At 40.2% G+C, this 27,897-nt stretch overlaps 1 protein-coding gene across 2 annotated transcripts in view; it reads left to right on the top strand.

The window, feature by feature from the left end:
* Positions 1-27,897, top strand: part of slc29a3 (solute carrier family 29 member 3) — a 55,538-nt gene that overhangs the window by 15,742 nt on the left and 11,899 nt on the right. For both annotated transcript variants that reach the window (XR_010004633.1, XM_062976260.1), the window contains exon 3: positions 23,213-23,295. Coding sequence is in view for 1 of the 2 variants with exons in the window: in XM_062976260.1 (XP_062832330.1) it covers positions 23,213-23,295 (83 nt within the window). In the remaining variant the exon portion in view is untranslated. The remainder of the gene's footprint in view (positions 1-23,212; positions 23,296-27,897) is intronic.

Raw genomic sequence — 27,897 nt, 5'->3', positions numbered from 1 at the left:
CTCCTCCCTGTGACCTCAGGTGCAAGACGTCATGGGTGAGGAAGTGTGGACCCAGCATGATGTTTTGGAGAAGGTAGAAATAATTGTTGGCCTTTCTTCCAAAGGCCTAACGCAAGGTCGCAGATTTGAGTGTGTTGGAGCGATTGGGACAAGTTAAAGTTAGTTAGGCGATCCCTCCTAGGCCAGGTATGATGGTGCTCCCATTCTGGTGTCTTGGGGGGGGGGGGGGTCTGTAAGTGGCTGAAGAGACCTATTCTTGATCTGCATATTCTCCCGCAGTGAGGACATTGCTTTCCAGGTGGAAGACGGTCCCAGTCAGGGTTGGCTTGACACACCTTCCTCTTGGCACGTTTCTCCCTTAAACCTTCCATTTGTGCCTCTTCAAACTCCGCTGGTCACAGCTGACTTCCAGTTGGTGCGCTCAAGGGCTTCCCAGTTCTCAGATTCTATGCCACAGTTTTTAAGGTTGGCTTTAAACCCATCTTTAAATACCTTTTCCTGTCCACCAACTTTCCATTTTCCATTCTTGAGTTGGGAGTATAGTAATTGCTTTAGGAGATGGTGATCAGGCATTCGGACAACGTGGCCAGTCCAGCGGAGTTGATGACATAGGAGCATCACTTTCAGTGCTGGTGGTCTTTGCTTCTTCCAGCACGCTGACGTTTGTCTGCCTGTCTTCCCAAGAGATTTGTAGGATTTTTCGGAGGCAACGCTGATGGAATCGTTCCAGGAGTTGAGTGTGACGTCTGTAGACTGTCCATGTTTGACAGGTATAGCAGGGTTGGGAGGCCAATGGCTTTATAAATTAGCACCTTGGTATCTCTACAGATGTCCCGATCATCAAACACTCTCTGCTTCATTTGGAAAAATGCTGCACTCGCAGTGTTGTATTTCAGTATCAATGTTGACTTTTGTGGAGAGGTGGCTGCCAAGGTAGTGGAAATGGTCAACATTTTCTAATGTTACACCATTAATTTGTATTTCTTGCCTTGCAGAGGGATTGGATAGTGCCTGTTGGAAGAGCACTTTGGTTTTCTCAATGTTTACTGAAAGGCAAAGGTTCTCATATGCTTCTGCAAAGGTGTTTAGAGTGGGTTTGTAGGTCTTCTTCTGAATGCGCACAGACTACGTTGTCATCTACATTTTGGAGATCTATAATAGATGTTGTGGTGACCATGGTTTTGGCTTTCAGTCTGCTGAGGTTAAATAGCTTGCCATCTGTCCGATAGATGATTTCCACTCCGGTGGGAAACTTCCCATCAACAAGGTGAAGTATCATAGCGATGAAGATGGAAAATAAGGTTGGAGCAATAACACATCCTTGTTTGACACCTGATTCCACCTTAAATGGGTTGCTTTGGGAGCCATTGCTGTCCAAGACTGTTACCATTATGTCATCGTGGAGGAATGCCTTTGCAATGTCAATGAATGCCATGTAGAGGTTGATTTTATTCCCTGCATATATTTTTTTGGAGCTGTAATGCAGTGAAGATCATGTCCACTGTTCCTCTGGAGTGGTGGAAGCCATTCTGGGATTCTGGGAGGGTGTCTTCTGAGATAGGAAGAAGGCAGTTTGCAAGGATTCTTGCGAGGATTTTCCCAGCGGAGGTTAGGAGGGAGATACCGCAATAGTTTCCGCAGTCTGTTCTATCCCCTTTCTTGGAAAGGGTAATGATGGTGGCATCCTTGAAGTCTGCTGGGATTTTCTTGGTCACCCACACTTTTTCAGTGAGCTGGTGGAGTTGTTGTATCAGCTCAGGTCCACCCTCTTGAAGATTTCAGCAAGGATCTCATCAGGTCCGCTGGCTTTGTTATTTTTTTTGTTGGCTGATTCCAAACCAGGCAGTGCTACAAGCTCATCCCTGGTTTGTTGTTGCGAGATTTATGAGAGGGCCTCTTCGGCCACATTGGAGTTGCGATTCAGAAGGTTCTGGTAGTGCTGTTTCCAACGTAGTGCAATTGATCTTTTGTCCTTCAGAAGTTTGGTTCCATCTGATGAGCGTAGAGGGTGTATGCCATAGGTTCTTGGTCCGTAGATGATCTTTGTGACTTTGAAAAATCCCTGAGCATCATGGGTATCTGCAAAGTGTGGGATTTCTTCAGCCTTCTTTGTCCACCAGATGTTCTTGAGTTCTCTGGTCCTTCTTTGGACCTCAGCTTTTGCACTAGCATAGATCATTTTCTTAGCAGCACAGTTGGTGTCTGCCATGTTTGGAAGGCTTTCCTTTTCTTCCCAATTAACTGTTGGATCTCCTTGTCATTATTGTCAAACCAATATTGATGTTTCTTAGTTTGATATCCAATGGTTTCTTCACAGGCTGTGATGATGGAGGTCTTCAGTTTGTTCCAGTGTTCCTCAACATTTCCAGGGTGTCTGCGGGTAGATGATCCTTGAGTGTGGTTTGGAGAAGGTATCGTTTGGAGGGCCCCTGAAGGGCTTGGGTGTTCATTTTGCGCCTTATTTTCCTTTCTTGGAGTTTGCGTTTGGGGGCGATCTTGATAGCCATCATGGATCAGATTAACCTGTGGTCTGTCCAGCAGTCATCAGCACCTGTCATGGCTCTAGTGAGAAGCACATTGCGGCGGTCTCTGGCACGTGTAATTACATAGTCCAAGAGGTGCCAATGCTTTGACCGGGGTGCTTCCATGATGAGCTTGTTTTTCTGGGGCGAGGTAGAGGCATTGTGGTAACCAAAAGAAACAACTTCATGGGCCTTTTGTGCCTGCCTGTTTATGGATTCCACGCCACCTCCCTTCTCTGTGTGGTGAGGCAGGTGCATCGACAGCAAAGAGGCAAACATGGCTGTAGGATTTTAAAGGTGCCAATTGCAGCCAAGCTTTTCCAAAGTGAAAGCCTCTTAGCACCTGCTTGGAATTCTGCAAGCTGTTTACAGGGCTTGATCGCTGTCCCCGTCCCTCGGCTTTGGCAGGTGTGAACAGGCTGGTGATTGCAGCAGTGAGCCCCTGGTCTTGGCATGCGAGATTAGGAAGTTGTCGCTGCTCGATTCATGGGCTAGACATTCCAGCGTGAACCTGCCAGTGGAGAAAGCCTGTTTGGCATTTATGCCATTTTGCCTTTTTCTTAACCCTGTGTTTCTTTTCTTCATTCAGATTTTAAATTTCTTGGTTAGACAGTTAATAACACCTTACCTGGTTGAACAGAAAAATGTGCCATGATGGGCAGCTGTAAATTTGACAGTGCTTCTCTATATTTTTTTTTAAAAAAAGATTGAATGTTAATATTATTCCAAAGCACTAATATTGTCAGATGATGATATTGTTCTAAAGCTGTAGTGTGAGTAAAATGAGCACACTTGATTTTCAGCTTCTCTGAAAATCCTTCCTTTCTCTAACCAGGAAAAGGGCGAACCTGTTGGTGGACTATACCTGCCATTATTCCTAGCTGTCAAAGCAAATCACAAGGCACAATGGAAGTGTAATTTAGTGACTTCTTTTTCCTCAGGCTTTGCTAGCTCTTGCAACTATTTTTTTGTGATTCGGGGATAATTGGGTTGTAGGATGAAAGTGGATCCCCCAAGTTTCTGGAATAAAGTGTAAATAGATCTGAAATGAACGGATTATATTTTGGGATTGTGCTACTGAGACTCCAATAATGCTGTGTTTGTTTGCATCTTGTATAATATTTTTCCAGTTAGCAATATATGTGCAGAGGTACTAGAACTAAAATTACCCTTAAAGCACTGAATAAAGGCACAATAAGTGCTAGAGACATAGGAAGTATTGATGCTCTTCATATGTGCTATAAGTAAATCTCACAACAGTCCTACAAGACCACTTTTGTTTTCCTATTTTGGAAAAAGCCGAGGCTGAAAGATTCTGTATAAGGTCATCTACTAACTCCTTATAGGCCTCCCCCCCTTTCAAGCTCATTTTCTGATAACTTGCTCTTTTGATGCTTGTAAATTACAGACAAGTTCCATTAATTTGAGGAGGGAACTGCCCTTTCATCAGTTCTTGTCAACGAGACTCGCTTGAAATTGCTTGTGTGCATAAAGAGAGTGGATCTCTACTTGAATCACTTTTGAGGGCATGCAAAAACTCTTAGCTTTATCGGACATTCAAAAGTCTGTAGCTATGTTTTTCAGATCCAGAAATGTTTTTACAGTTAAAGCAACCTCTAGGTTCCGCTTTTCAACCGATTGCACTTTCTGATAGTTCTCCAATCCCTCATTCATCTTATAAGTGGGAGCTTTCTATACAATGCTATTTTTTTTCTTTCTTGTTGTGAGATTTAGATGAGGTACGCATGAATATTTGCACACAAAGGGATCGTTTCTGATGTTTGTTTACTGCAAATTTCTTCGTCATGGGAAGGATGATGGACACTATTAGATGTAAACTAAGTATGCTGGAGGAAGGACAGTAAGGATTCTGCTTAAACTCCAAGAGCAAGTTACATGGCTCAGTCTTTGGGCCAGTCCCAATCATCAGTGTTATGTGTGTGTGTGTGTGGGGGGGGGGTGCGCGTGTTCGTGCGTGCCTAAGGCCCCATCTATACTCCCATATCAAATCAATCTTTTTTGAACTGAATTATATGGCAGTGTAGACTCATATAATCCAGTTCAAAACAGATAATTTGGATCCAGCCTTAGGGGTTATATTAGAAAACTATCTTGATTTTGATCAAAGCTGTATAATGGGGAGAACTATGTTCATAGCTTTAGATTGTAGTAGTGGGATGCTCTCAGATAAACAAAAAAGGCAAGGCAGACACCCTTGAGTGCATTTTGGAAGAAGCTTTCAAGTGAACTTTAGAAGATTTAGAATGTTTTCATTTCCTTATGCAAAACTTACCTTACCTGGTTGTTTTATTTGATATGTGCATATTTTTAGTTCCGAATAAAAAGTTTGCTGAAACTATTACATTTTCTTGTAAGGACATAAAGCAGACAAACAGAAATATATTTGTTAACTGAGATACAGCTATAGTACACCAGACTGTACAAATATAATCACACTTGGAACATAGCGTTGTACAATACAACTCTTGTAATCATGGGATGGATACAAGAGATGTCTTCTCTAGGAATTTTCTATATCCTCCAGTCAATTCTTTGATATGCTTCTGCCGGAACTTCTCCTGCGTTGTCCTCCTTAGGAATTTTCTAGGTCCTCCAACACAACTCTCTGGTAACTTCTTTTAGAAGTTACTTATTTCAATAGGGTTTGCTGTTTGCTGTAACTTCAGGAATGTACAGTATCCCTCACAAATACGGAGTTGTAATAAATTTATTAATATTAATTAGCAAGCATCAATTTTATGCAAGCAAGGGAGAGGAATGGCAGGTGATCGAGAGATCTCCCTCTTCTGCCCCTGATAGCACACATGGTTTCTGTATTAGCTATGAAAGCAAGCAAGCGGTTGGGGTTTGAGGAATCAAGCCCATGTTGAGATTGGTTCATCTCAGCGTGGTATATATCATAGGTTTATTGTAAGAATATATAGAGGAGAATACAGGAGGAGGGAAGACATACCGTATCTTGAAGGGAAAGGGATATGAACGTAAGAAGTAAATACATTTTGCTATTCCCAGCATGCAAATGCATAAGCTGATCCTTTCTCTACTAGCCTTGCAGAAAGCAATTTGCAGGTGAATAACTTTGTCTGGCTTATTCACAGGACTAGAGTGTCAGCTCATGCAACCAAGAAATCTGCTATTCACCCTCTTTAGTCACTTCATCAATATCTATGGTGTCATGATGATAGGAACTTGGGGGATATTTTGTTTTTCAACTTGAAGGGTCTAAAAGAGCCACACAGATTTCACCAGCTAATATGTGTATGTGTGTGTGTATGTATACACAGATTAATGTCTAAAGCCATCAAATATAGCAACTCCTATGATAGCATGTTAAGTTGTAACATTTTAGGTGAGAGTGTTTGATCACTAGCAAGCTGCCTCCTAATGCCTTCCGGGAGACATTTGACACTAGAGGATTTAGGACTGTGAATTTTGTGTGTTTCCCTTTTCTGAATCTGTTTCTGTTGGCTTTGTGAAATATTTGGGCCAGAAAGGCACTTTTCTGCAGTGATCTCACATAGTGATACTCTGGACACCTCTTCTTTGATGGAAACTGTCCCCCTCTTAATGCCATCTTGTAATAAGATAAATGGTTAAGTATCTGAATTCTTCTCTGTCCTGTCTCTTGAAACCATCCTCTTCTAGCTTTCAGAGCTTCTCAGTTCTGGTTTAACATAGACTCTGGAGCAACAGAAAACAAACTTCCATTTGACATCCTTTCAAACATGGCTATTATTTCCCGTCTTGATCTTCTCTTCTCCAGGCTGACCAGACCGAAACTCCTAAGCCATTTCTCATAGGGCATGGTTTCCAGATCTTCTACCATTTTGATCACCCTCCTCTGGTGGTGGAAAATAGACCAAAGCAAGCTCTGTAGATTCATAGGCCAATTGCCCTTCCCACAAGATCCACTGTGGGCTGTACCCCCATCTCCCAGAAGCAGAGGTGTCCAGAGGTTCCTAATGTCTCCATTTGGAATAAAGCAAAGGACAGGGAAGTGTGCTGTGCCTTGGTTTAACATTACATCCTGGAGGCTTCCAGAAACATAAGTTTTCTTTTAAAATAATGAAAGGGGAGATTTTTGGGGTGCTCAAATGCTGCAAAACCATGTGGGCAGGATAATGTATTGCCCCTTTTTGTGCCTCCCCCCCAAATCCAGAATAGTGCCATTGGGTCCTCCTTCTGACTTGTTGCTTCTTTTAGGTTCTTCTAGGATGGATTAAACATTCACCATACAGCCCAAAAAACTCACAGCAATGCATTCACCATATCTATCTCTCTCCCCCCCTCTCTCTATATATAAGCTTTAAGGTACAGTACTTACATTGACCTGTTGGTATGTCAGCCTAGTTTTTGGGGTCTATTTGTTGACTAAAACATCTAGACTCATACAAGAATATGTACAGTAATTTATAGTAAGATGTTACTTCCCATAGGTAAAGAAATAGGCGTTGCACAAAGAACCCAGCTAAATATGAGAATTTCTGGAATACCTTTCTAGGTGTGTGCCTGGACCTTTGGAAAAGGTTCTATGCCAACTGTAAATAAAATGCATCTTGATGATGTGTTCAGAAGAATTAAATGGTGCAAATTGAAACACACTGAACTTGAATTTAAAAAAAAATATATTTGTTATTATTTTAAACATAGGTAGAATAATGTCAATTTCAGTAATCATTTCATAGTACAAACAGCCTATTATTCACTTAATTTCCTTAATATTACAGATTTTGCATTTTATTGCCCACAAATGTCTAACAATATTACTCCTCTTCCTCCCCCTCCTTAAAATATTAGGTTGTGTTTGTTTTGATAATGAAAAAGCATGAGCTGACTTTGATAGAGAGTAGAAAAATGTATTTTTCTAAAAAAGAGAACACATATTGTAGGAATTTCTGTTAACGCATAAAAGTGAAAAGGGTGCGAACATTTGCTAGAAGAGGCCAAGGTAATTGTCTCTGTTGAGTTGGATATGAAACGAGAAAGCAGTTTTACTCTGTGGATGTAGAAGTTAACATCTTGAAGCAAAAATACATTCTTTACTTTGCATAGAGAGAATGAAAAAAGAGGAAATTGACAGAGAAAAATATTATTCACACTTGAGACTATTGGAGGCCTTTTGAGACTTTAGAATCCAAATGGTTCTTGGAAGCTGATCTGTTTCTCAGGAGCAAGCGGAGAGTAAACATAGCCTTCCCAGAAGATCAACTTTGTTTCTATGGTAAATTTATGCATTAGATAATTTCTGATGGACTCTACCATAAACAAAAGGTAGATTCTGATTGGGTGCACTGAGGAGATCTCTTAGTTAATATACTTCCAAGGTCCCATCAAGATCAGAGAGGAGCTAGTGGCCTGTTCAGTGTGGTTTGCATCTAGCCCCATATCTGAGTCCTTTACCCAGACAAAAGCCCAGACAAAAGGTTTGTAATTCATTTGAATCCACATTCATGCACTTTTGTAATTCATTCTTATCTACATTCATTGAGCTGTCAACTGAAAGGTGAGCAAAGGTAGTTTGTTTGCTAGTAGATAAGGCATTCCATTTCTAGAAAAAAGTGAGAAAACTTTCAAAGTCTCCATAATTGTTTGTCAGTCAGAATGTTAGGGAAACAGTTTATTTATTTATTTGGATAGCATAAAATCCATACAAAGCATCTGAAGAAAATGGGGTTAAGCCATTGTGCCCTTCAGTCTTATCAAACACATGGACCACATTTGTGTGTAGCTTCCCAGCCATACAGATATTTTCTACATCCCAGTTTTATAAACCTATAATTTGATTATATTAAATTGGCTAAGTCTTGTTATGTATTAAAACTAACAAATCTGTGAAAGCATGAGAGGCCAAGACTCTTATTGTTACTCAAAAGATATTTTACATGTACAATCGTATACACATGCAGTTGATGTTGTATATAATACTTTAAACATTTCATGAAGTGCACAAAGCTCCATGAAAGCTTGCTTGTTTGCTTTTTGCTCATACAGTAACATTTTTTTGACTTTTAAGATCCCGTAGGACTCCTTTGTTGTAGCCACAGTAAACTATTTACTCCTTTGGAAATGTTAATCCAAAATCTACATTACCAGAAGCCCAGAAATAAGTATGGAATCCAACTTAGTGATGTTGTTCTCTATTCTGCATTTTAAATCCCCGAGAGCATTCTCCCATTCTCCCTAAGTAAAACTTTAGCTGTTTTTTCTCTCTCTCTCGGGATTAATACTCTCTCCAGTTTTCTCTCCACTGCAGAAGAAAATATTGTTTATGTGTAATTTTTGCCCAGTATTCACATACTGAAAAGTGTTTCAGGAGATTATTCTGTGCTAAAGTGCATACATGGGCTGTCTATGTAAAAAGCGTGACTTTGGGCAAAGCCGTGTAACAGAATGCTCATCTGTTAAAAAAAATAGGCTTTTACAATGTTTATTTGTGAAAAATTAACTTTATAAAAACAAAACAAAACCCCAAACCAACATTGCTTTTTAAAAGTATTTTGCTTGTCTTGCTTGCTTTTTGTTCTGCTTGGTGCTTTGTTCTGCATCCCTCCTCCCCGTTGTAGGACACGGCTCTACAAGGGCCGGAAAAATAGTACAGGTCAATAACTGGCTCAGAAAATGGTGCCAAGAGGAGCATTTTGGCTTCCTTGACCATGGTCTACTCTTCCAGGAGGATGGCCTATTGGCAAGTGATGGGGTGCATCTCACACAAGCAGGAAAACATCTTTTTGCACACAGACTCACAAACCTCATCAGGCGCACTTTAAACTAGATCCACTGGGGGAGGGGAACAACAGCCTGGCGAACACTATATTACCCACGACCACAGGGAACCGCCAAAATGCTAAATGGAGGGCTGCACAAACACAGCAAGGACCAAGTACGGAGAGCACAATAATCCCAAATAAACAGCTCAAGGGGAGGTCACAGGGGCTTACATGTCTATACACTAATGCTCAGAGCATGGGAAATAAGCAAGACGAACTCCAACTCCTAGCACAGCACCACACATACGATGTCATAGGCATCACTGAAACCTGGTGGGATGACTCCCATCACTGGAATTTAACCATTGAGGGCTATAACCTCTTTCACAGAAATAGAACAAAGGGGAAAGGAGGGGGAGTAGCTTTATATGTCAAAAACAGTTACGTTGCAGAAGAAATGCAAGACTGTAATCCGGGAAACCAGCTTGAAAGCATCTGGATAAGAATCAAGGGAACCGGGACTCAAAAAGATCTTGTCGTGGGTGTCTACTACAGACCTCCGAGTCAGGATGAAGGACTTGATGAAGCCTTCTGTCAACAGCTGACCAAACAGGCACAAAGAAGAGATATAGTAGTCATGGGCGATTTCAATTATTCCGATATCTGCTGGAAAACAAACTCAGCCAAGAGTACAAAGTCCAACAAATTCCTCACTTGCCTTGCAGACAGTTTTATGGCCCAGAAGGTAGAAGAGGCAACAAGAGGATCAGCAACTCTTGATCTAATCTTAACAAATGTGGAAGACCTGATCAACACAGTTGAAGTGGTTGGATCCTTAGGGGCAAGTGACCATGTGCTCCTGGAGTTTGCAATACAAAGGAATGCTGAAACTAAGACAAGTCAAACACGCATTCTGGACTTTAAGAGAGCTGACTTCCAAAAAATGAAGGAATTACTGAGCGGCATTCCATGGACGCCAATATTAAAAAACAAGGGAGTTAAGGATGGATGGGAGTTTTTCAAAAGTGAAATACTCAAGGCGCAAATGCAAACAGTGCCATCAAAGAAGAAAAATAAGACAAGTGCAAAGAAGCCAGAATGGATGTCCAAAGAACTTCTAACTGAGCTAAAGCTCAAAAGTGACATGCACAAGAAGTGGAAAAGGGGAGAAATCACCAAAGAAGAATTCAAACGTATAGCCAACACCTGTAGGGAAAAGGTTCGCAAGGCTAAAGCACAAAATGAGCTCAGGCTTGCCAGGGACATAAAAAACAACAAAAAAGGCTTTTTTGCTTACGTTGGTAGAAAAAGGAAGAAAAAGGAGGCGATAGGGCCTCTGCAAGGAGAAGATGGGGTGATGGCGACAGGGGACAGGGAAAAGGCAGAACTGCTTAATGCCTTCTTTGCCTCAGTCTTCTCACAAAAAGAAAGCCATCTTCAACCTCAGCAACATGGAATGGACGAAGGATTGGGGGAAATCCAACCCCAAATAGGGAAACAAGCTGTCCAGGAACACCTGGCCTCTCTAAATGAATTCAAGTCCCCAGGGCCAGATCAGCTACATCCAAGAGTATTGAAGGAATTAGCGGAAGTTATTTCAGAACCACTAGCAATTATCTTCGAGAGTTCTTGGAGAACGGGAGAAGTCCCAGCAGATTGGAGGAGGGCAAATGTGGTCCCTATCTTCAAGAAGGGAAAAAAGAACGACCCAAACAATTACCGTCCGGTCAGCCTCACATCGATACCAGGCAAGATTCTGGAAAAGATCATCAAGGAAGTGGTCTGTGAACACTTAGAAACAAATGCGGTCATTGCTAATAGTCAACACGGATTTACCAAAAACAAGTCATGCCAGACTAATCTGATCTCTTTTTTCAATAGAGTTACGAGTTGGGTCGATACAGGGAATGCTGTGGATGTAGCCTACCTGGATTTCAGTAAGGCCTTCAACAAAGTCCCCCACGACCTTCTGGCAAATAAACTAGTAAAATGTGGGCTAGACAAAACTACGGTTAGGTGGATCTGCAATTGGCTAAGCGAACGAACCCAAAGGGTGCTCACCAATGCGTCATCTTCATCATGGAAAGAAGTGACAAGTGGAGTGCCGCAGGGCTCCGTCCTGGGCCCGGTTCTGTTCAACATCTTTATTAATGACTTAGACGAAGGGTTAGAAGGCACGATCATCAAGTTTGCAGACGACACAAAACTGGGAGGGATAGCTAACACTCCAGAAGACAGGAGCAGAATTCAAAACGATCTTGACAGACTAGAGAGATGGGCCGAAACTAACAAAATGTTCAACAGGGACAAATGCAAGATACTTCATTTTGGCAGAAAAAATGGAAATCAAAGATACAGAATGGGGGATGCCTGGCTTGACAGCAGTGTGTGCGAAAAAGACCTTGGAGTCCTCGTGGACAACAAGTTAAACATGAGCCAACAATGTGATGCAGCAGCTAAAAAAGCCAACAGGATTCTGGCCTGCATCAATAGGGGTATAGCGTCTAGATCCAGGGAGATCCTGCTCCCCCTCTATTCTGCCTTGGTCAGACCACACCTAGAATACTGCGTCCAATTCTGGGCACCACAGTTGAAGGGAGATGTTGACAAGCTGGAAAGTGTCCAGAGGAGGGCGACTAAAATGATTAAGGGTCTGGAGAACAAGCCCTATGAGGAGCGGCTTAAAGAGCTTGGCATGTTTAGCCTGCAGAAGAGAAGGCTGAGAGGAGACATGATAGCCATGTACAAATACGTGAAGGGAAGTCATAGGGAGGAGGGAGCAAGCTTGTTTTCTGCTGCCCTGCAGACTAGGACACGGAACAATGGCTTCAAACTACAGGAAATGAGATTCCCCCTGAACATCAGGAAGAACTTCCTCACAGTGAGGGCTGTTCGACAGTGGAACTCTCCCCCCGGGCTGTGGTGGAGGCTCCTTCCTTGGAGGCTTTTAAGCAGAGGCTGGATGGCCATCTGTCGGGGGTGCTTTGAATGCGATTTCCTGCTTCTTGGCAGGGGGTTGGACTGGATGGCCCATGAGGTCTCTTCCAACTCTACTATTCTATGATTCTATGATTCTATGGTTTTGTATAGAGTAATATTGTTTCCAGAAATACACATGGGGTGTTTTGGCATGGGTTTTCTAGCACAATGAGAGAAGTCTTGCAGGAAGAAAGATTTGGACAATATCCATTATTTTTGAAATCCACATATAATTTTGGACAGAATAACGCCTTGAAACAAGCAAAGTGTCATGCAAATTTGCACAAAATTCTCACCTTTGTGAGATAACTAAGCCAATTTATGCATGGGTCAGTTTAAGTATAGGGTGTTTCAAAATTATGGTCCCAATTTGAAAGCAGTATTTGTCACGATGGCAACATGTTACAATTACACAAAAAGTTACAAACAATGTAATAAGTTATCAAGTTGCTATAAAATAAGAATTTGCAATTCAGCTGATTGCTCATCTGTTTTAGTTAGCCTAATATCCATTTTGACAATAGCTGACATTTCCATCTTGCAAATGACTGAGGCTAGAGGCAGTTTGTGTGCTGGGAGAAGCTTCTAGTGATCATCATTTGAAACTCTGTGGCTCACCCTTTTAAGGAATAAAAATTTCATTCGTGGGCAGTTCGTATCTGCAAAAATATAGCAGGTCCATCCTTTTGAAACACTTTAACTCTATTAACTCTTAAAAAAGAAACCGCCCCCTTCTCTGAATAGAGAGGCAAAAGGTATTTTTGGCCCTAAAACCTACAGTCGACTTATACACAAGTATATATGATAGGTTGCCACCATCTCTGTTGTCTTTTCTTCAGCGGACAAAGATATTTCTGTTAACTTAGACTTTGAAGCGTAAACTGTTACGTGCAAATGGTTTTTAAATTGGAGGTGTGTGGTATTTGTCATTGCAGTGACCTTTTAAAAACTGCTTTCATTTATTAATTTTAATATAATGGTTTAATTGTTTTGAACTTTGGTATTGTCCAGTGTTTCAATTGATTTGTTATATTTGAGCTGCTCAGGATCCCATATTGGGAGAAAAGTACAATATAAATGAGAGAGAGGTTGAGTCTTGGCAAACCTGTTTTTCAGTTGAAGATGAGTAACATTATGTCCATCCCTACCAAATGATACCATAAGGAAGATTTAACCTGTTTGTTGAGAAGAAAAATTGAACCTGTGACTTGCATGATTGCACGCTTGGTAATTCGTATTGTACATAAAAGTTTATACAGTATGATCCCTGTATCCATGCAGGATAAGTTCTTGAACTTGCTGTGGAAACAGTATTCCATTGATAATGGCAAATCCTATTGAAATGAATAACTTCTGCTACCATGTAATTGCCTTGGAGGATATCTAGGAATTTGCTAGGCCCTGCAGGGCAAGTCTCTGGTGATTTCCATTGGAAACATACCATGCAATTGCCTGGAGGACATAGAAAACTTAGTCAGATGTGAGTAGGTGAAATTGCGGTTACTGGTCCAGCAGGTAAGGGACTCAAATTGTATATAAATGCTATCTGTCTCAGGATATTAAGGCATGAAGATAACAAATGAACCAAAACAGGTAAATCTTTCATAAATTTTGACACTATGCTTGGAAAGCAAAACGACAGACGTTGGTCCAGGCAGCAAGCCTAAGCCTTATTGTTTAGAGTTAGCCCACTGGAATTGCTCACCCTGTAGACATAAGCATGGATTGAACAGACCCTTACACCATTGTGATTTATCCTGGGCTCTCTGTAGCATCAAAGGAACTTTTAGGCTTAAATGCAACCCTATATATAAAACCATTCACCTAGTGAATGTAGGGGGGAGTTGTTTATTTGTTTTTTGTTTTTACTAAAATAGCTTCCTTCTCTTTCATTTTTGAGTGAATGGGCTCTAAAATAGATTTCTGTCAGCTGGGAATTTTTGTGGATTTATTTGCAAGACTGCTCAGGTAGCCGTGAAGTCAATCAGTCAGTCGGTTGATCAATCAGTCTGTTTCTCTCTCACCCACAGAATCTCTCTCACATACTCAGATACACATAGGCAGGACTGAATAACATGGAAGGCCCCTAAAGTGATGTAAAATGAATTGGATGACTGGTTTTTTAAATGTTCTCAAATGATTTGTTTGTAAATATAACCTAATTGTGTTGTGTGGTGGGGTGCTTTATATTGGTCTATGCCAAGCAAAACAAGCAGGGCTGTGTTATGGAAGCATAGCTGCTGAAAAGTTACAAATGGGAAACCTCTCCCACCTTTGAATCAAATCCAGCTGAGTTGCAAGGTGGCCTAATTTAAAGAAGGACGTTTCAGGGGGCTGAGCTGCAGACAGTGGTGGTGGTGGTGGTAGTATGAGTGACAAAAGCACTAAGTTAGTTTTATTGCTTATGGAATGTGCTGGCTTGCTAACCCTGAAAATGAAATGCTGCCATTAGACAGCAGAGTCAGCAACAACCCAGCCCCTTGCTCTCCTCCAAATACCATAGGGAAGAGGACAGGTTAAGCTAACAGGGGATATGGGGTCACTTCATTGAAGCCCTATTCATTTGTTCCATCTCAGGCAATTCAAGTTGTGGAGGGACCACGGAGTGAGAACGCACTTACTGGCCCCACTTTGTTGTCATGTTCTCATTGGGGCCCTCCACGTATCCTTCTACGTGTTGAAGATTAGTGTCTGTACTGGGGAGCCAGCATACCCAGAAAGAAGCCTTTCACAAATCAGAATCTGTGGATATGGATTGCTGACTGTACAATCTTGGGCAAATTTCCAGGAAATAAACAAACAGTTGTAGTCAATGTGCGCATATATGATGCTGGTCCCTAAAACATTTTTTAAAGCCAGTTCGCCACATCGTGGTGGGATTTCTTGGAATCTCTGTGTTCAGATGGAATATATTTGCCTCTGTATATATTCTGCTGTTCCATGTGAGTCCCAAGAAAGTCCAGCCTTTTCCAAAACATGTTCCTTGAGTTGTTTTGTGTATGTCACCATTTCTCAGTGAGAAGACCTCTGGGACACCTGTAATTTTTATTTTGTTTTTTGAATAATCTTCCCAAGTTACCTTGTGATGTCAGCGTGCCCCAAAGTACATGCTTAAAATGTTTAAAATAATAACAGAAAGTTTCTAGCTCCTAGGATAGTAATGAAAAGCTTGAGATGTGAGGAAATAATGTAGTAAAATTTTAAAAGCCTGGTTTCTGGTGAACTGGGATGAAGGCTTCAGTGCCAGAATGAAAGGGTGAGCAACCGGAATGGGGTTGGCAGTTGATTTTCTGTTCTGATCCTTTGGGGGCTGTATGGGCTACTGAAATGACAAAATAGCAACAATCAGAAGTGGCATTTTCAGTATCAAAAGATGTGAGACTTGTCTTTCACACCGTAAAAAGACTCACTGCCCTGCACCACGATCCCAAACTTCTTAGCTGTGCTTGAGTTCCCATCAAGTGGACAAATGTTGAGACTGAGCTAGTGTGGTCTTTCAAAGGAACAATGGGAGTTGGAGACGTGAAATATTTCCCAGCACTTCATATTTTTAAGATTGGTGTGTTTCTTTCTGTCGTTACGCAGGAATTTTAATAGTGCCCAAGTTATGGCCAGGAATGCTCAAGTGAAGTGAAGTGCCAGGAAAAGTAGGCTTGGTGTGTTGCAAATACATGCAACAAACCAACTTGATTGCACAGCGTGAAGCTGAGCAGCCTGCTGAAAAGGCCTGACCCAGTCTCTGAAGAAGCAATGACTGGCACTAATGGCCCAGTACAATCATGGAAGTGTGTGTGTATTTGTTCTAACATAGTAGTTTGTGTCTGATGCCAAAAGCAACCCAGTCTCAGTCTGTAAAGCCTAGAAACTCCATATTGAGCCAGATCCCATCAAAATTTCACTGTAATATGTACAGTTGGCTCACAACATTTCTGAGTCTCATGTTTGCTGATTTGATTATTAATGGATCAGATTAAAATGTTCTCTTTCTGAATCTCTAGGTCCTCCAGTGCAACTCAATGCATGCTGTAAATTGACCGTAGAGGACCTAGAGATTTCTAGAGAGAATGTTTTAATCACATCTGGAAAAGTCGACTAGCCGTAACTGACCATAGAATCTTGCTGAAGAACCTGGAGATTCCTAGAAAGCTCCTTTTTTGCAGGGGTTCTAGCCTCTAACCCAGCAAATGTGAAGGGCCGACAGTAGAATCATATACTTGGAGGAGCCATTTAATCCAGTTCCCCGCTGCATGTGTTCCAAGATTTCATAGACGAATGCGCAGACACCTGGCCAAGCAACATCAAAATATGAGCAAGATGGCGAAAGGTAAGAACAAAGAAAGTAGGAACGAATCAGGAAAGGTTGCAGCAGTTTGCCAAGTATTGTGAAAAGGGTAGGGTTCTGTCCTCTCTTGTTCTCTCATCCCCCCCCCCTGCTGGGTCCATTTTGTGCAAACTGCTTTTTCACTTTGAACTCAGTTTGCAGCAACTGAAGTAAACTGAGGGAAGGGAAGAGGAGATAAACTGGGACATTTTAAAATCAGTCGGCACATGATTAATTGGAACTGCTAAACCAGGACAGCTGGAGTGTGTGCTGCTCGGTGCAGGAAATCCACAACTATGACAGCCTCAGAGATGGTTGTCTGGCCTTTATTTGAAGATCTCCTGAAAAGAAAAGCCCACCTATACTCGTATAGTTTATACCATTCCTAAGTCATACATAGTGTCAAAAATTCAGCTGAAATCTACCCTCCTGTAACTTCAGTAGAAATGTAAAATTCCTGAAAATTTCAAAGAAAAACCCCTTTTTCATGTGCACACCCCCCTGTGGAAAATTTACATTTTGGGGGGAGGGTAGCACCCCTTACAAATTGAAAGTCACTTGATCATTTGAGGAATATAAAATGTATTGTAGATATCTTGGTTTGGCATCCAATATTAATAGCTGATAGGTGTATTAAAGGATGGTTTATTCAGAAAATAATTACACATTGAATTAGATTTTTTTTTAAATTGCATTTTGTTATAAATGGAGGTTTAAGACTGTAAACTTTTATGGAACGTTTGCTTGTTTATGAGGAACAAGAATATAAAGCAATTCAAACAGAAGAAATTATCAACATTAGTAAAGCAATTGATATTATTTTGTCCTCCCCATTATGTCAAGCAGATATAAAGTATCCTTTCTCATAAAATGAGCTAAAAAAAGAAAGCAAAGACCAGGGATCCCAGGGCCTTTCCACACAGCCTTATATCCAGAATATTAAGGCAGAAAATCCCACATTATCTGAACGTGGACTCAGATAACCCAGTTCAAAGCAGATATTATGGGATTTTCTGCCTTGATATTCTGGGATATAGTGATCTGATACCATGCATAGTCTTAAGCACCTGAAAGATAGCTTTTACTGGGGGGGGGGGGGGGGATCTGGCATCTTTGCCTTTTCTAGAAATTAAGCACTGATTAGAACCAGGACATGTAAAGCAGAGCAATCTCCTGCAGCGTACAGTTTAATTATAGCTCCTTCCAAGGGGTGATTTCTGAGAGTACAACACTGCCAGGAATTTATCCTAGGTAATAACTGACAAGAGAGAACAAGTATTGGTGCTGTAGATCTCTGAAGAGGAAGACACCGAGGCACAGAATAGCTAAAGACTAGACCAGGGAACCAGAAAAGATGATGAATCCATTCTGACATTAACCTGTTCATGAGCTTTTGGCCACATTAGGGGGGTTTAAAACTTCAAATGATTAAATGCCTTGGTTCTATCCAAGTCCATGTGGTATCCTTGTCTTGCATTTCCATATGTTCCTTCAGTGGTAAATAACTAGGTAGATGATATACTGGTCAGTTAAGGCATTTGCTATTTCTGGCCCCTTCAACACTGCCATATAATCCAGATTATCAAAGCAAATAATCTACATTATCCACTTTGAACTGGATTACGTGAGTCTACACTGCCATATAATCCAATTCAAAGCAGATAATCTGGATTTTATATGGCAGTGTAGAAGGGGCCTGAAAACAACAGAGCCAACCTTTCCCCTTGTACTGTTGGTTGTACAGTTTAACTGATTAACAAGTGAGTCTTCAAGTTGCAAACAGGCAGTCCTTGAGTTACAATCATCCAACTTAGAAATGACTCATAGTTAAGAACATAAGTGAGACAACAGGAAGTGAGAGAAATCTACCCCTCGGATGGAAAATTCACCCCTGAAAGAGTTATCCTGGAGAAAAAGGGTCTCAGTTGAAGTTTGATCACCAATCCATGTTTCCACAACAAGCCAAATTTTTCAAACTCCAGTTATCACAAGGACAGAAAGTTTGGTGAAATCTTCTAAGCAGGGGCACAGACAGCAAAACAAATACCACAGGGATGTTAAGCTTCCCTAAGCTTATTTATAAGTGTTGTACCTGTTTCCACTTACAACCAAAGTCATCTTAAGAGCAAGCCTACAAAACTTACCTTGTTCATAACTTGGGGGCTTCCTATATATTACAATGAGCCCTTTGTGTCTGTTTGGGTTTGGTTCCAGAATCTCCCACAGATCCCAAAATCTCTTGATTATATGCAGTGGCAGAGTAAAATGATGTCCCTTATGTAATATGGCAAAAGTTTTGCTTTTGGGGTTTTTTTTTAAAGCAGGAGGATATTTTCAAGCTATATCTTATTTAATCCATATATGTACTATCAGTGGATACAGAGCGTTGACTATATGATATATCACTATTCAAAATTAATGAAAAATGCCATTCATACAAAATATATCTGACATACCAACTGATCAATATGGTCTGTCTGTATGTATTATTCATCCAGATTAATTTCCAATTGGAAAGTCAGTAAACAGAATTTCAATGCTAATTTAAGTGATTAACTACACATTCACACTGACCTCTCTCACCCTAGACTTTCCACAGATATATATTAACCTCTTTGCTTAGTTTTCTCCATACCTCACAACCTCTGAGGATGCCTGCCATAGATGTGGGCGAAACGTCAGGAGAGAATGCTTCTGGAACATGGCCACACAGCCCGAAAGACATACAACAACCCTAAAACAGAATACAGTTTACCTAATCTGCCCTCTACACCAGTTTGTTATAATGCAATCATAATTGCCTTTACTATTTCATAAGCCATAAGAAATCTTGAATATCATAACTTATACACTACATAAAATAGCACAAATATTATTAGTAAAATAATGTAACTAGCAAGACCAAAAACTTGAAATTAAATTTATTGTGAGTGTTGTGGGAGGGATGTCTCATTAATCAAAATAAATAAACACATCATGGTTTTTCTTTCTTCACTCCTTTCATGTAGCCAAGTTGCATTTTTATAGCACAACCTAACAGCAACAATTCTTGGTGTCTTGTTTATAGGTCTGTTCCCTGGCTTGTTTAGGGCACTGATTCAGAAAATTGCATTGGAATGGACCGCATCAGCTTCTCGTTTCTTAGATATGGTTATTATGATTTTCTGTGCAAGGAGATGGCAACTGGCATATGGCATATGTTCTGTATCTCAAAAGCTAGAGCTGATAGGGGAAAGTGGTACCATTTTTGGAATCAGCAGGTCAGATATACACAGAAACAGATCTAACATTTGAGGCACCGAAATGTTGGCCAGTGTAGTGAGTCAGGAGCAAACTTACATTGATTACGGTATATGCCTAATTTCCCTTCCAAAAAACCAGCAATTCACTATACTAACACCTCTAGGAAATTCATGTTCACAATGTCTTAATATATTCTTATTTAATTTATTCAAATATACTAGTGTTAAGTGCAGTTATTATGGTTCTTTTCTGGGCCTTTGGTAAACCTAAGATTTTGCATACAATGAATTATGATTGCTTCTTCCCATATAGTTTTAAACCTGTTGTCTAATCTTTTGTCCAGTTTTGAATGTCAAAACATAAGGTAGATTCCTTGTGATTTAGTATGGGAAGGAGGTTCCATGGATGAGGAGTGCACTGAAACAGCAGTCAAGCACTTTTCACTTTTAGTCATTAACTGTATTTCTTCTTCTGGGACACACTTTCCCACAATATAAACATCACTAAAAAGATGGAAGATGGTGTGTTCCATGCTATTGCAGTTTCTAGCATCCTTGCTTCCAAGGAATTTGGTGCTGGAGAGAGCAAGGCGTGAGTGACGAACAGGGGAAGAGTTCAGTGGCTCCATAGGGACTTGGGTATCTGAATTTGAGCTCCTTACACCAGCCTCCTATTTCTGGTGCCAGCCTCTTTGCGGCTGCTAATTTCATGCCTTGTGATCCAGGTAACGCTCTAGTGCTTTGCTCCTTCACCCAGGGCTTCAACTGCTTTTTCAGCCCAGCAGGAGGCCCGGCTGCTTCTACTGCCGAGTTTTTAAGCCGCATACAAAGCTATTTTGCAAAGAACATCTTGGCAGCACAGGGCAGACTTTTTTTTTTTTTGGCTAAAAGCAACAGGTATCCTCCTTCCATTTGGAGAAGGCAAAAATATGTATCTTTATCAGCGCTATATCCAAGTAGAGAGATTGCTGCATTGTCCTGTGGCTGAAATACTGAATCTCTCCCATCCTTTTATAAAACTTATACCTTACATTTTTGGACTTCATTTCTCAGAATCCAACAGCCAGTATGGCCGTGGAGTCCCAAAATATAATTTTTCCATACACTGTATTTACATTGCTCGTTGTGGAAAGGGCGGAGAAAAGGGTCTTTTCATTTCCGAAATGCTTGTACACGCAAGTTTGGATTGGGGTTCTGTGTACTCATGTTATTTTTATGTAAACTGGGAAGTTTGAGAGAATTAAGCAACATGAAGCACAAGATGGCCTTGATTTGCAGGGATGGTTAATCATTTCCTGCAAATATATCTACACTAGTTACTAGCCCATAAAAGAGTTTACAGCCTGGTCATAAATTCACACATGCTTGGGTTAGTAATTTGTGAAACACTAAAGGCCAAATTTTTTTTAAAAAAGCTTCTGCGGAAGCTTCTTTGTTCAGTTAACCAGAGGCAGGGAAACTTTCGCAAACAACGGCATTGGAACCATGGGAGGATATGATGTCAGTATTGCAATAAATCTGCCCTGGGATTGTATTTACACTTTCAAATTAAAGCAGTTTGACACCACTTTAACTGCCATGGCTCAATGCTGTGGAATCCTGGAATTTGTAGTTTGATAAGTCAACAGCACGTTTTGGCACAGAAAGTTAAAGACATTGTAAAACTACAGCTCCCATGATGCCAGTGCATTGAGCCACAGCAGTTGAAGTAGTGTCAAACTGCATTAATTATCTGGTAAATTCATCCTTTATTAAAGAGCTGTCCAAGGTGCTAAGTATATTGGGGGTAGAGAAAGTTCCCTTAAAGTCTATATTAAAACCCAAATTGGATTTACTACCAGCTGATATGGAAGCTGCCAACTATAACCACAAATAAATCAAACCTGTTGTTAAGGGGAATCAGACATGGTTTGATATCAACAAAAATTAACATAGCAATTAAGTTAGAAATTTTGTAACAAAGTGGGCTTATATCCCTCAGTTAATGTTTATGTTTACCGATTTAATTTAGACATTACGTGTTAGCTTGAGTCCACAAATAAATTATTAATTAATTATACGAGAGCCTGTGCTAAAGACCCAGCAGACTTTATATTTCCCAGCTGATTCTTTAATAAATATACAGTAAATAACTATAAGTTATAAGTATATAGTGTCGGTGATTCCATGGTTAAAATGTTTTAAACCAACAAGTGGGAAGACTCATTTGGGAAAGGAATGGTCTTCTTTGGAACCCCGTGGTTTGTCTGTATTTTACATAGTTAACTGCTTAGAGATTCCTCATCTGTCAAAGGAAACTTTTTTTTTATTCCTGGGACTTTGCATAAGATCTGAATAGGAATCAGTAAGCTGCAGAAAGGGTAACGTTAATATGACATTACAAGGGATTGAGAAAGGGAAAGTAATAATAATAATAATGAGGATTTGGTGGGATGGATAGGATTCCCCCTCCTCCCTCCCTCCAAAGAAAATCCATGAAATTCTTTCCCCTTCTCCAAACTTCAGGGACAGGGCAAGAGCAGGTAAATTACCACTGGTATTCCCCACCCCCATCCTGATAAGGGTCTTAATGCAGGCATTTAACTTTTGAATGACAATGTAACATAAATTGTTAATAGTTTTTTTCTAATGTAAATATAATGCTATTAATATAGTTGGATTTTTAAAGGCTTATTAACTATTAACATATTAACTTCTATTAGCATACCTATATCTGCTTTAATTTGCAATTAAGAATTGGCCAGTTTGGGTAGGCTAGTTTCAACTTCTTCCATATCTGAGTCCTGAGCCACAGCCAAAGCTGCAACCTGCCAAAATTTGGTAATGTGAGACAACCAGAAATGACAATGAAGGGAACCAGATTTGGCTTTTCAGGGAAGCATTTTCTTGGCCAAATAAGACATGTGGGGAACAGCCACTTTGGAAAGTATAATTCACCTCAAAAACATGTGCCTTGCCTTATTACAATAATGTGCTTTTTTGGGAAAATATCTAAAATAACAACCCCGCACCACTGAAATTCAGCAGCAATAGAAACCTTGCAAGAAAGACTTAGGTAAAAGCAGACAAGCTCTGTATTGCCAACAGTTCTTCTACATGAACACTGAGAGCCATAATCTAAATAAATGTAATATTAGATGTTTTCTGCAGATTGCTCTGTGTGTTCCACAGTTTTGTTTCCTAAATCCACAAGTGAGAAAAGTTCACTATGCAAAGCACATTCTAGAGTGGCCAATAACACATTAAGATTATATTGCGGTTAACAATATGTTCCACAGCTAAGTAAAAGGGGTGCTGTTTAACCCCTTTGTCAAGTCTTCAGCCCTATGAGTTTTCTAAGGACAGGTCATACGATGTCCTTGTTCTCTTCCACAGACTTTTTTTAAAAAAGAAAATTGACATTTATTATTTTCCTCCCAGGACTTCTTTGAAAGTTACATTTCTGTGGCTTCCACTGTGCCCTCGGTCCTCTGCTTGATTGGGAACTTTCTGCTAGTCAACAAGTAAGTGTAACTGCATTATTCCCCATCACTTTGTCTCCTCTGCAGCCTTGACCGAACCCTTTCAGTCCACAGGTTGCAGCGTTAGCACAGCAGTGGGCCAGAAATCAGGCTAAAAAAACAGTTAATGGGGAAATGGATTACGTCAGAAAATCCTTTACTACAAAATGTCTCATGTTGATCATGTCTCTTTTTCCCCCTTTTAACCCCAAGCAGAGAGATGAACATAACAGGTATGATCCTAGGCTAATCTAGGAAGGATCAGCCTAACTCGAGGAGAGAAGGGAAAATCTATTGGCTAAAGATCTAAAATCTATTAGCTTACTGTAGGCAAAGTTACCTGACTTGGGGTACATCTACATAGCTCAATGCTGTGGAATCCTAGGAGTTGTAGTTTGGTAAGGCACAAGTACTGTTTGGCAGAGAAGGCTAAAGACTTTGCAAAACTAATTCCATAGCACTGAGGAATGGCAGTTCAAGTGGATTCCATAGCACTGAGCCATGACTGTTAAAGTGGCTGAATCTCTTGGTCCAGCAAAAGCTAGATGATAACCTAGGAGGATTTGATTACGGGTACATTTAATATTTTTATATTTAAAAAATAATGCTGTTTCCTATTTGGTTTGTACTTACTACATGCAAAATGAAATTGGGAAGGTGCCATTTGCAGGTGAGAAGATGAATAATGAATTCGTCTATATTTCCTCAGTTCCAGTTTTCCTGGGAACTCTTCCATGAGTTGTGGTTTAGGAAGCAGTTTCAAGGGGAAAAAGATTGGCAGAAGGGAATGACTAAACACTGGACACAGGGACGCAGACTTACTCTGCATGGTGGAGGTAGTCATGGAATAGAGAATCCAACAGGTATCGCAAAGGTCTACCTCTCAATTTACTATGTCTCAATATCCTTCCCTTATGCTGTATATCTCATTTTTGGATATCTGGAATTTCAATCTAGTTTAGGATTATTTTCCTGCATACAAACTTGGGCCTTTATTATTATACTAATGCTCAATTATTACTGCAATGGGTTTTTTCTTCCTCTATTCCTGATTCTCCTTTCTAGCCCTCTAGTAGTACAAGCAGTCCCAGAATTAACAAACATCCGACTTACAAATGACTCATAGTTAAGAACAGAGGTAAGACAACAGGAAGGAAGGTGAAATCTTCTGAACAGGAGCACAGATAGCAAAAGAAACACCACAGGGGTGTTCACCCTTCCCAAGCTATGCAAAGCTTATATACAGTATGTGCATGTGTGTCCTGGGTACATTATGTTATGATTTGGCAGGTTATAAGGTATAAAAGTAAAGTTAATTATTTACATCTACCACCATCCCAGACATGAGAACTGGACAAATAACATGGTCAAGCTTCCTGCTTCCTGGATAGAAATATTTGAAAGACTAATCCAGCAATAGAGCAATACATTGACTCCTTGCTCTGCAGGAAGTATTGTTGAAGTGATGCCCTAGTTCGTGACAAAAAGATTTGGATTCATTTCATCTACCTCTTAGAAGGGAAATTCACTCCTGTAAGAGTTACCATGAGAAGAAGGTCTCTCCACTGAAGCTTTATCACCAATCTTTGTTTTCACAACACTGAACATTTTAAAAATCCAATTGTCACAGGGCCAGAAAGTGAGGTGAAATCTTCTGAACAATGGCACAGACAGCAAAACAAACACCGCAGGGATATATCTTTTAAAATGTACCTGTTCTGACTTACATACAATTTCAATTTAAGAACTAAACCTACAGAACCTATCTTGTTCATAACTCAGGGACTGCCTGTACTATGTTTGAGAAGAGTTCTCTGCATATATATACATGCCCCCATGTTCTCTGTTACAGCTACTATCCTTCTTTGTAGAATTCCTAAAATAGAAATAGAGGGGTGGATCCCCCTCCCTCCAGTTATGCCATGAAAAGCAACAAAGAAGCGGAAGGGAAGGATACAGAGAGATAGCAATTCCTGCTCTCCTTCTATATATTTTTCAGGATGGAAATCCATTTTGCAAAACTCATTATGTGCTTAATGCCTTACATTTTAAATGTGGCATTCATTTATCTTTGGCTCATTGTTGATTCTGCTGAGTGGCACATCCATAATCAATAAGTGTTTTATTATGCTAAGTTTTCAGTGTCATAAATACACATGAGGCGGGCTTGCAGTTATGGAAACTCTGTCGCAAATTAGTTCCCTGTAGTTCGGTTGCTTCCAAAGAGTAACTTACGGCCACACTGTACTCTATCCTTGTTAAGGGCACCAATGGTGGCTAAAATACGAGAGTGCTTCTGAGACAGATTTGATGCCTGCATGGGCAAAGGTGACATTGGAGTGGGCAAGAAAAAGAGGAAGAAACCAAGCAGCACTGGTGAACGCAATAAATGAAACTCTTAACCGGTTCTCCTGTTTGTCCAGCCATAATTCACTTAGTTTGCTTGGGATGTCTCTTTAAACATGTTGTGTGAAACTGGTTGTATTTGTCAAGAGTCCCTGAGTCAGGCAGGTGACATTTCTAAGCCGTGCAGTTAGTTGTCAGGAACTATATCTCACCTGGAGTCCCTTAAGAGGATGTATGTCATGAAATGCATACTTGAAACCAGGGTCAGATCCCCAAAGAAGAAACAGAAAAATTATCCTTTGTTCAATTTCCCCTTTTTCCGTCTCTGCCTTTTGAGCTGAAGGGAGGAGATGATCAAACCTTCAGTGTTTATAATAAGTAACTTTCCTGTTAAAGCAGCTAACTATCGTGTAATCATGTTGTTGTCGTTCACTAGCATACAGTATTCTCCCAGCAGACTCATTCGTTGGGGTTGCTGCTGCTTATTGTTGTGGTGGTTTCATTTTAGCCCATTTCAATTTTGGTTTGGTTTGCAGAGTGATTGAATCAGGAAAAAACAGTATCTGTGTTGTTTGATTTCAAATAAAACATATTTTAAGCTCTATGTTTTTGTGATTTCCCCCCTCCCCAGACTTCTCACATTTTTGCTGTGTTCTTCGTAAATTGTTTTGGCATCCCCAAGGAGCCAAGAAGTTGGTTCCAGCTCCCCAGATACTTGACTCCTCAAAGTCTACCTAGGAATACCACATTAGCAGTAGAGCAGGCACAAGAGGCTGCTCATGGTCTAAGACTATAGCAATGTTGGGTAACTTAGAGAAAATGCCATATTCTGCAGTCACAAAAATACACACATGCAGAGGCACAAACTTTATAATTATATAAAAGTTAATATTAAATTTAGAGTTGGCCAAATTGAAGAACAAACACCTCTTTCACAGCAGTCAGCATAGAAATAAGGAAGTTTCAATTTGTTAGAAAGAACATTTAATTTCCTGTACGCAAATTGTTTTGAAGCACTGTGATTAGTTGCTTCAGAATTTAACTGTCGGAATGCTGAAACCTGTCTGCAGCCATGCCACTAGCTACTCCTCTGTTATGTTAGGTAGTATGATGATTTACAGAGCTTGGAATTGGGCAGGGCCATATGACCAGAAGGATTCTGGAGGTTGGAGGGCTTGCAACACCAAAAGGCAGTTTTCTCAAGTGGTGTTTTCTTGTGTATCTTTTCCAGAGGCAATAGCGTAAACTTTGCAGTTGGCTCAAATGATTCCTAAATAGGTATATGTGGTAAGAGGTAGGGAGAGCAGACTTCTTTATTCCACAAAACACTTCAGAGAAGATTAAAGTTGTTCTTTCTTAGGAAGCAAAGCTAGAACACATCACTTGTTGATACTGAGCCAATTTAAATATTGCATTTTAGGAGTGAATCTGAACTTTACTGTATGCAAATGCAACAAATATGTGTATCATATATGTATTCTTATCAAGGAATGAATGGTCAAAGTTCCCCAAGAAGTATTCATTTTGTGAAAGCCTAGGTTCTTGGTGGACTATATGAAATGGCTTTTTAAAGCAATGAATTATTGATTAAAGTGTGAATTCGTGATTAGGCACAGTGTTAAATGGACTTTCTACTTGCTGAAATAAATAAAGTAAGAATAGGGTGATTTTGACGACTGCTTTTCCTACTGTGGGTTTCAGCCTCAGATGGTCCCCTTAGATCAATGTTGAAGTCCCAAAAATTTGGCAACACTAAAAGTTTTCTGTATTCCACCTAATAAGTGTTTTAGACATTTACACAAATCTGTTGTGCAGTGTTTACAGTGCAGAAGATGCTTCTGCTGTACTTTAAAAAAAAGAAAGAAAAAAAAGAAAATCAACCTGTTTAACAAACCTTGTAAATGCTGATTTGTTATCAGTAAATGTCTGATTTACTGATTTAGCCATGATTTCGACCATGTTTATTATATATCACAGCAAGCCATGGTTGAAAATTGGCTTGATTGCATTATGCAAATTTGCCTTTTTGCTAATAAGCCATAGTTTATTACCACATTATGAATCCATGGTTTGTTTGTGGCTGACAACTTTTGCTTGTTTAAACAATGTGTTGTTAAGACATCCAAAGCCACATCCAAACAATGCTAACACTGAAAACAGCTGGCAAACCGGACAAAAAAATACAACAAAAATTGGGAAGAAAACATTGTTTGTTTGGTCATTTGCTGTGTAATGATTGGTTGCATCAACAAGCCATGA

The sequence above is a fragment of the Anolis carolinensis genome, chromosome 3 (assembly GCF_035594765.1).
Source record: "Anolis carolinensis isolate JA03-04 chromosome 3, rAnoCar3.1.pri, whole genome shotgun sequence".
Lineage (NCBI taxonomy): Eukaryota > Metazoa > Chordata > Lepidosauria > Squamata > Dactyloidae > Anolis > Anolis carolinensis.
This window is presented reverse-complemented; position numbering and strand designations above follow the sequence as displayed.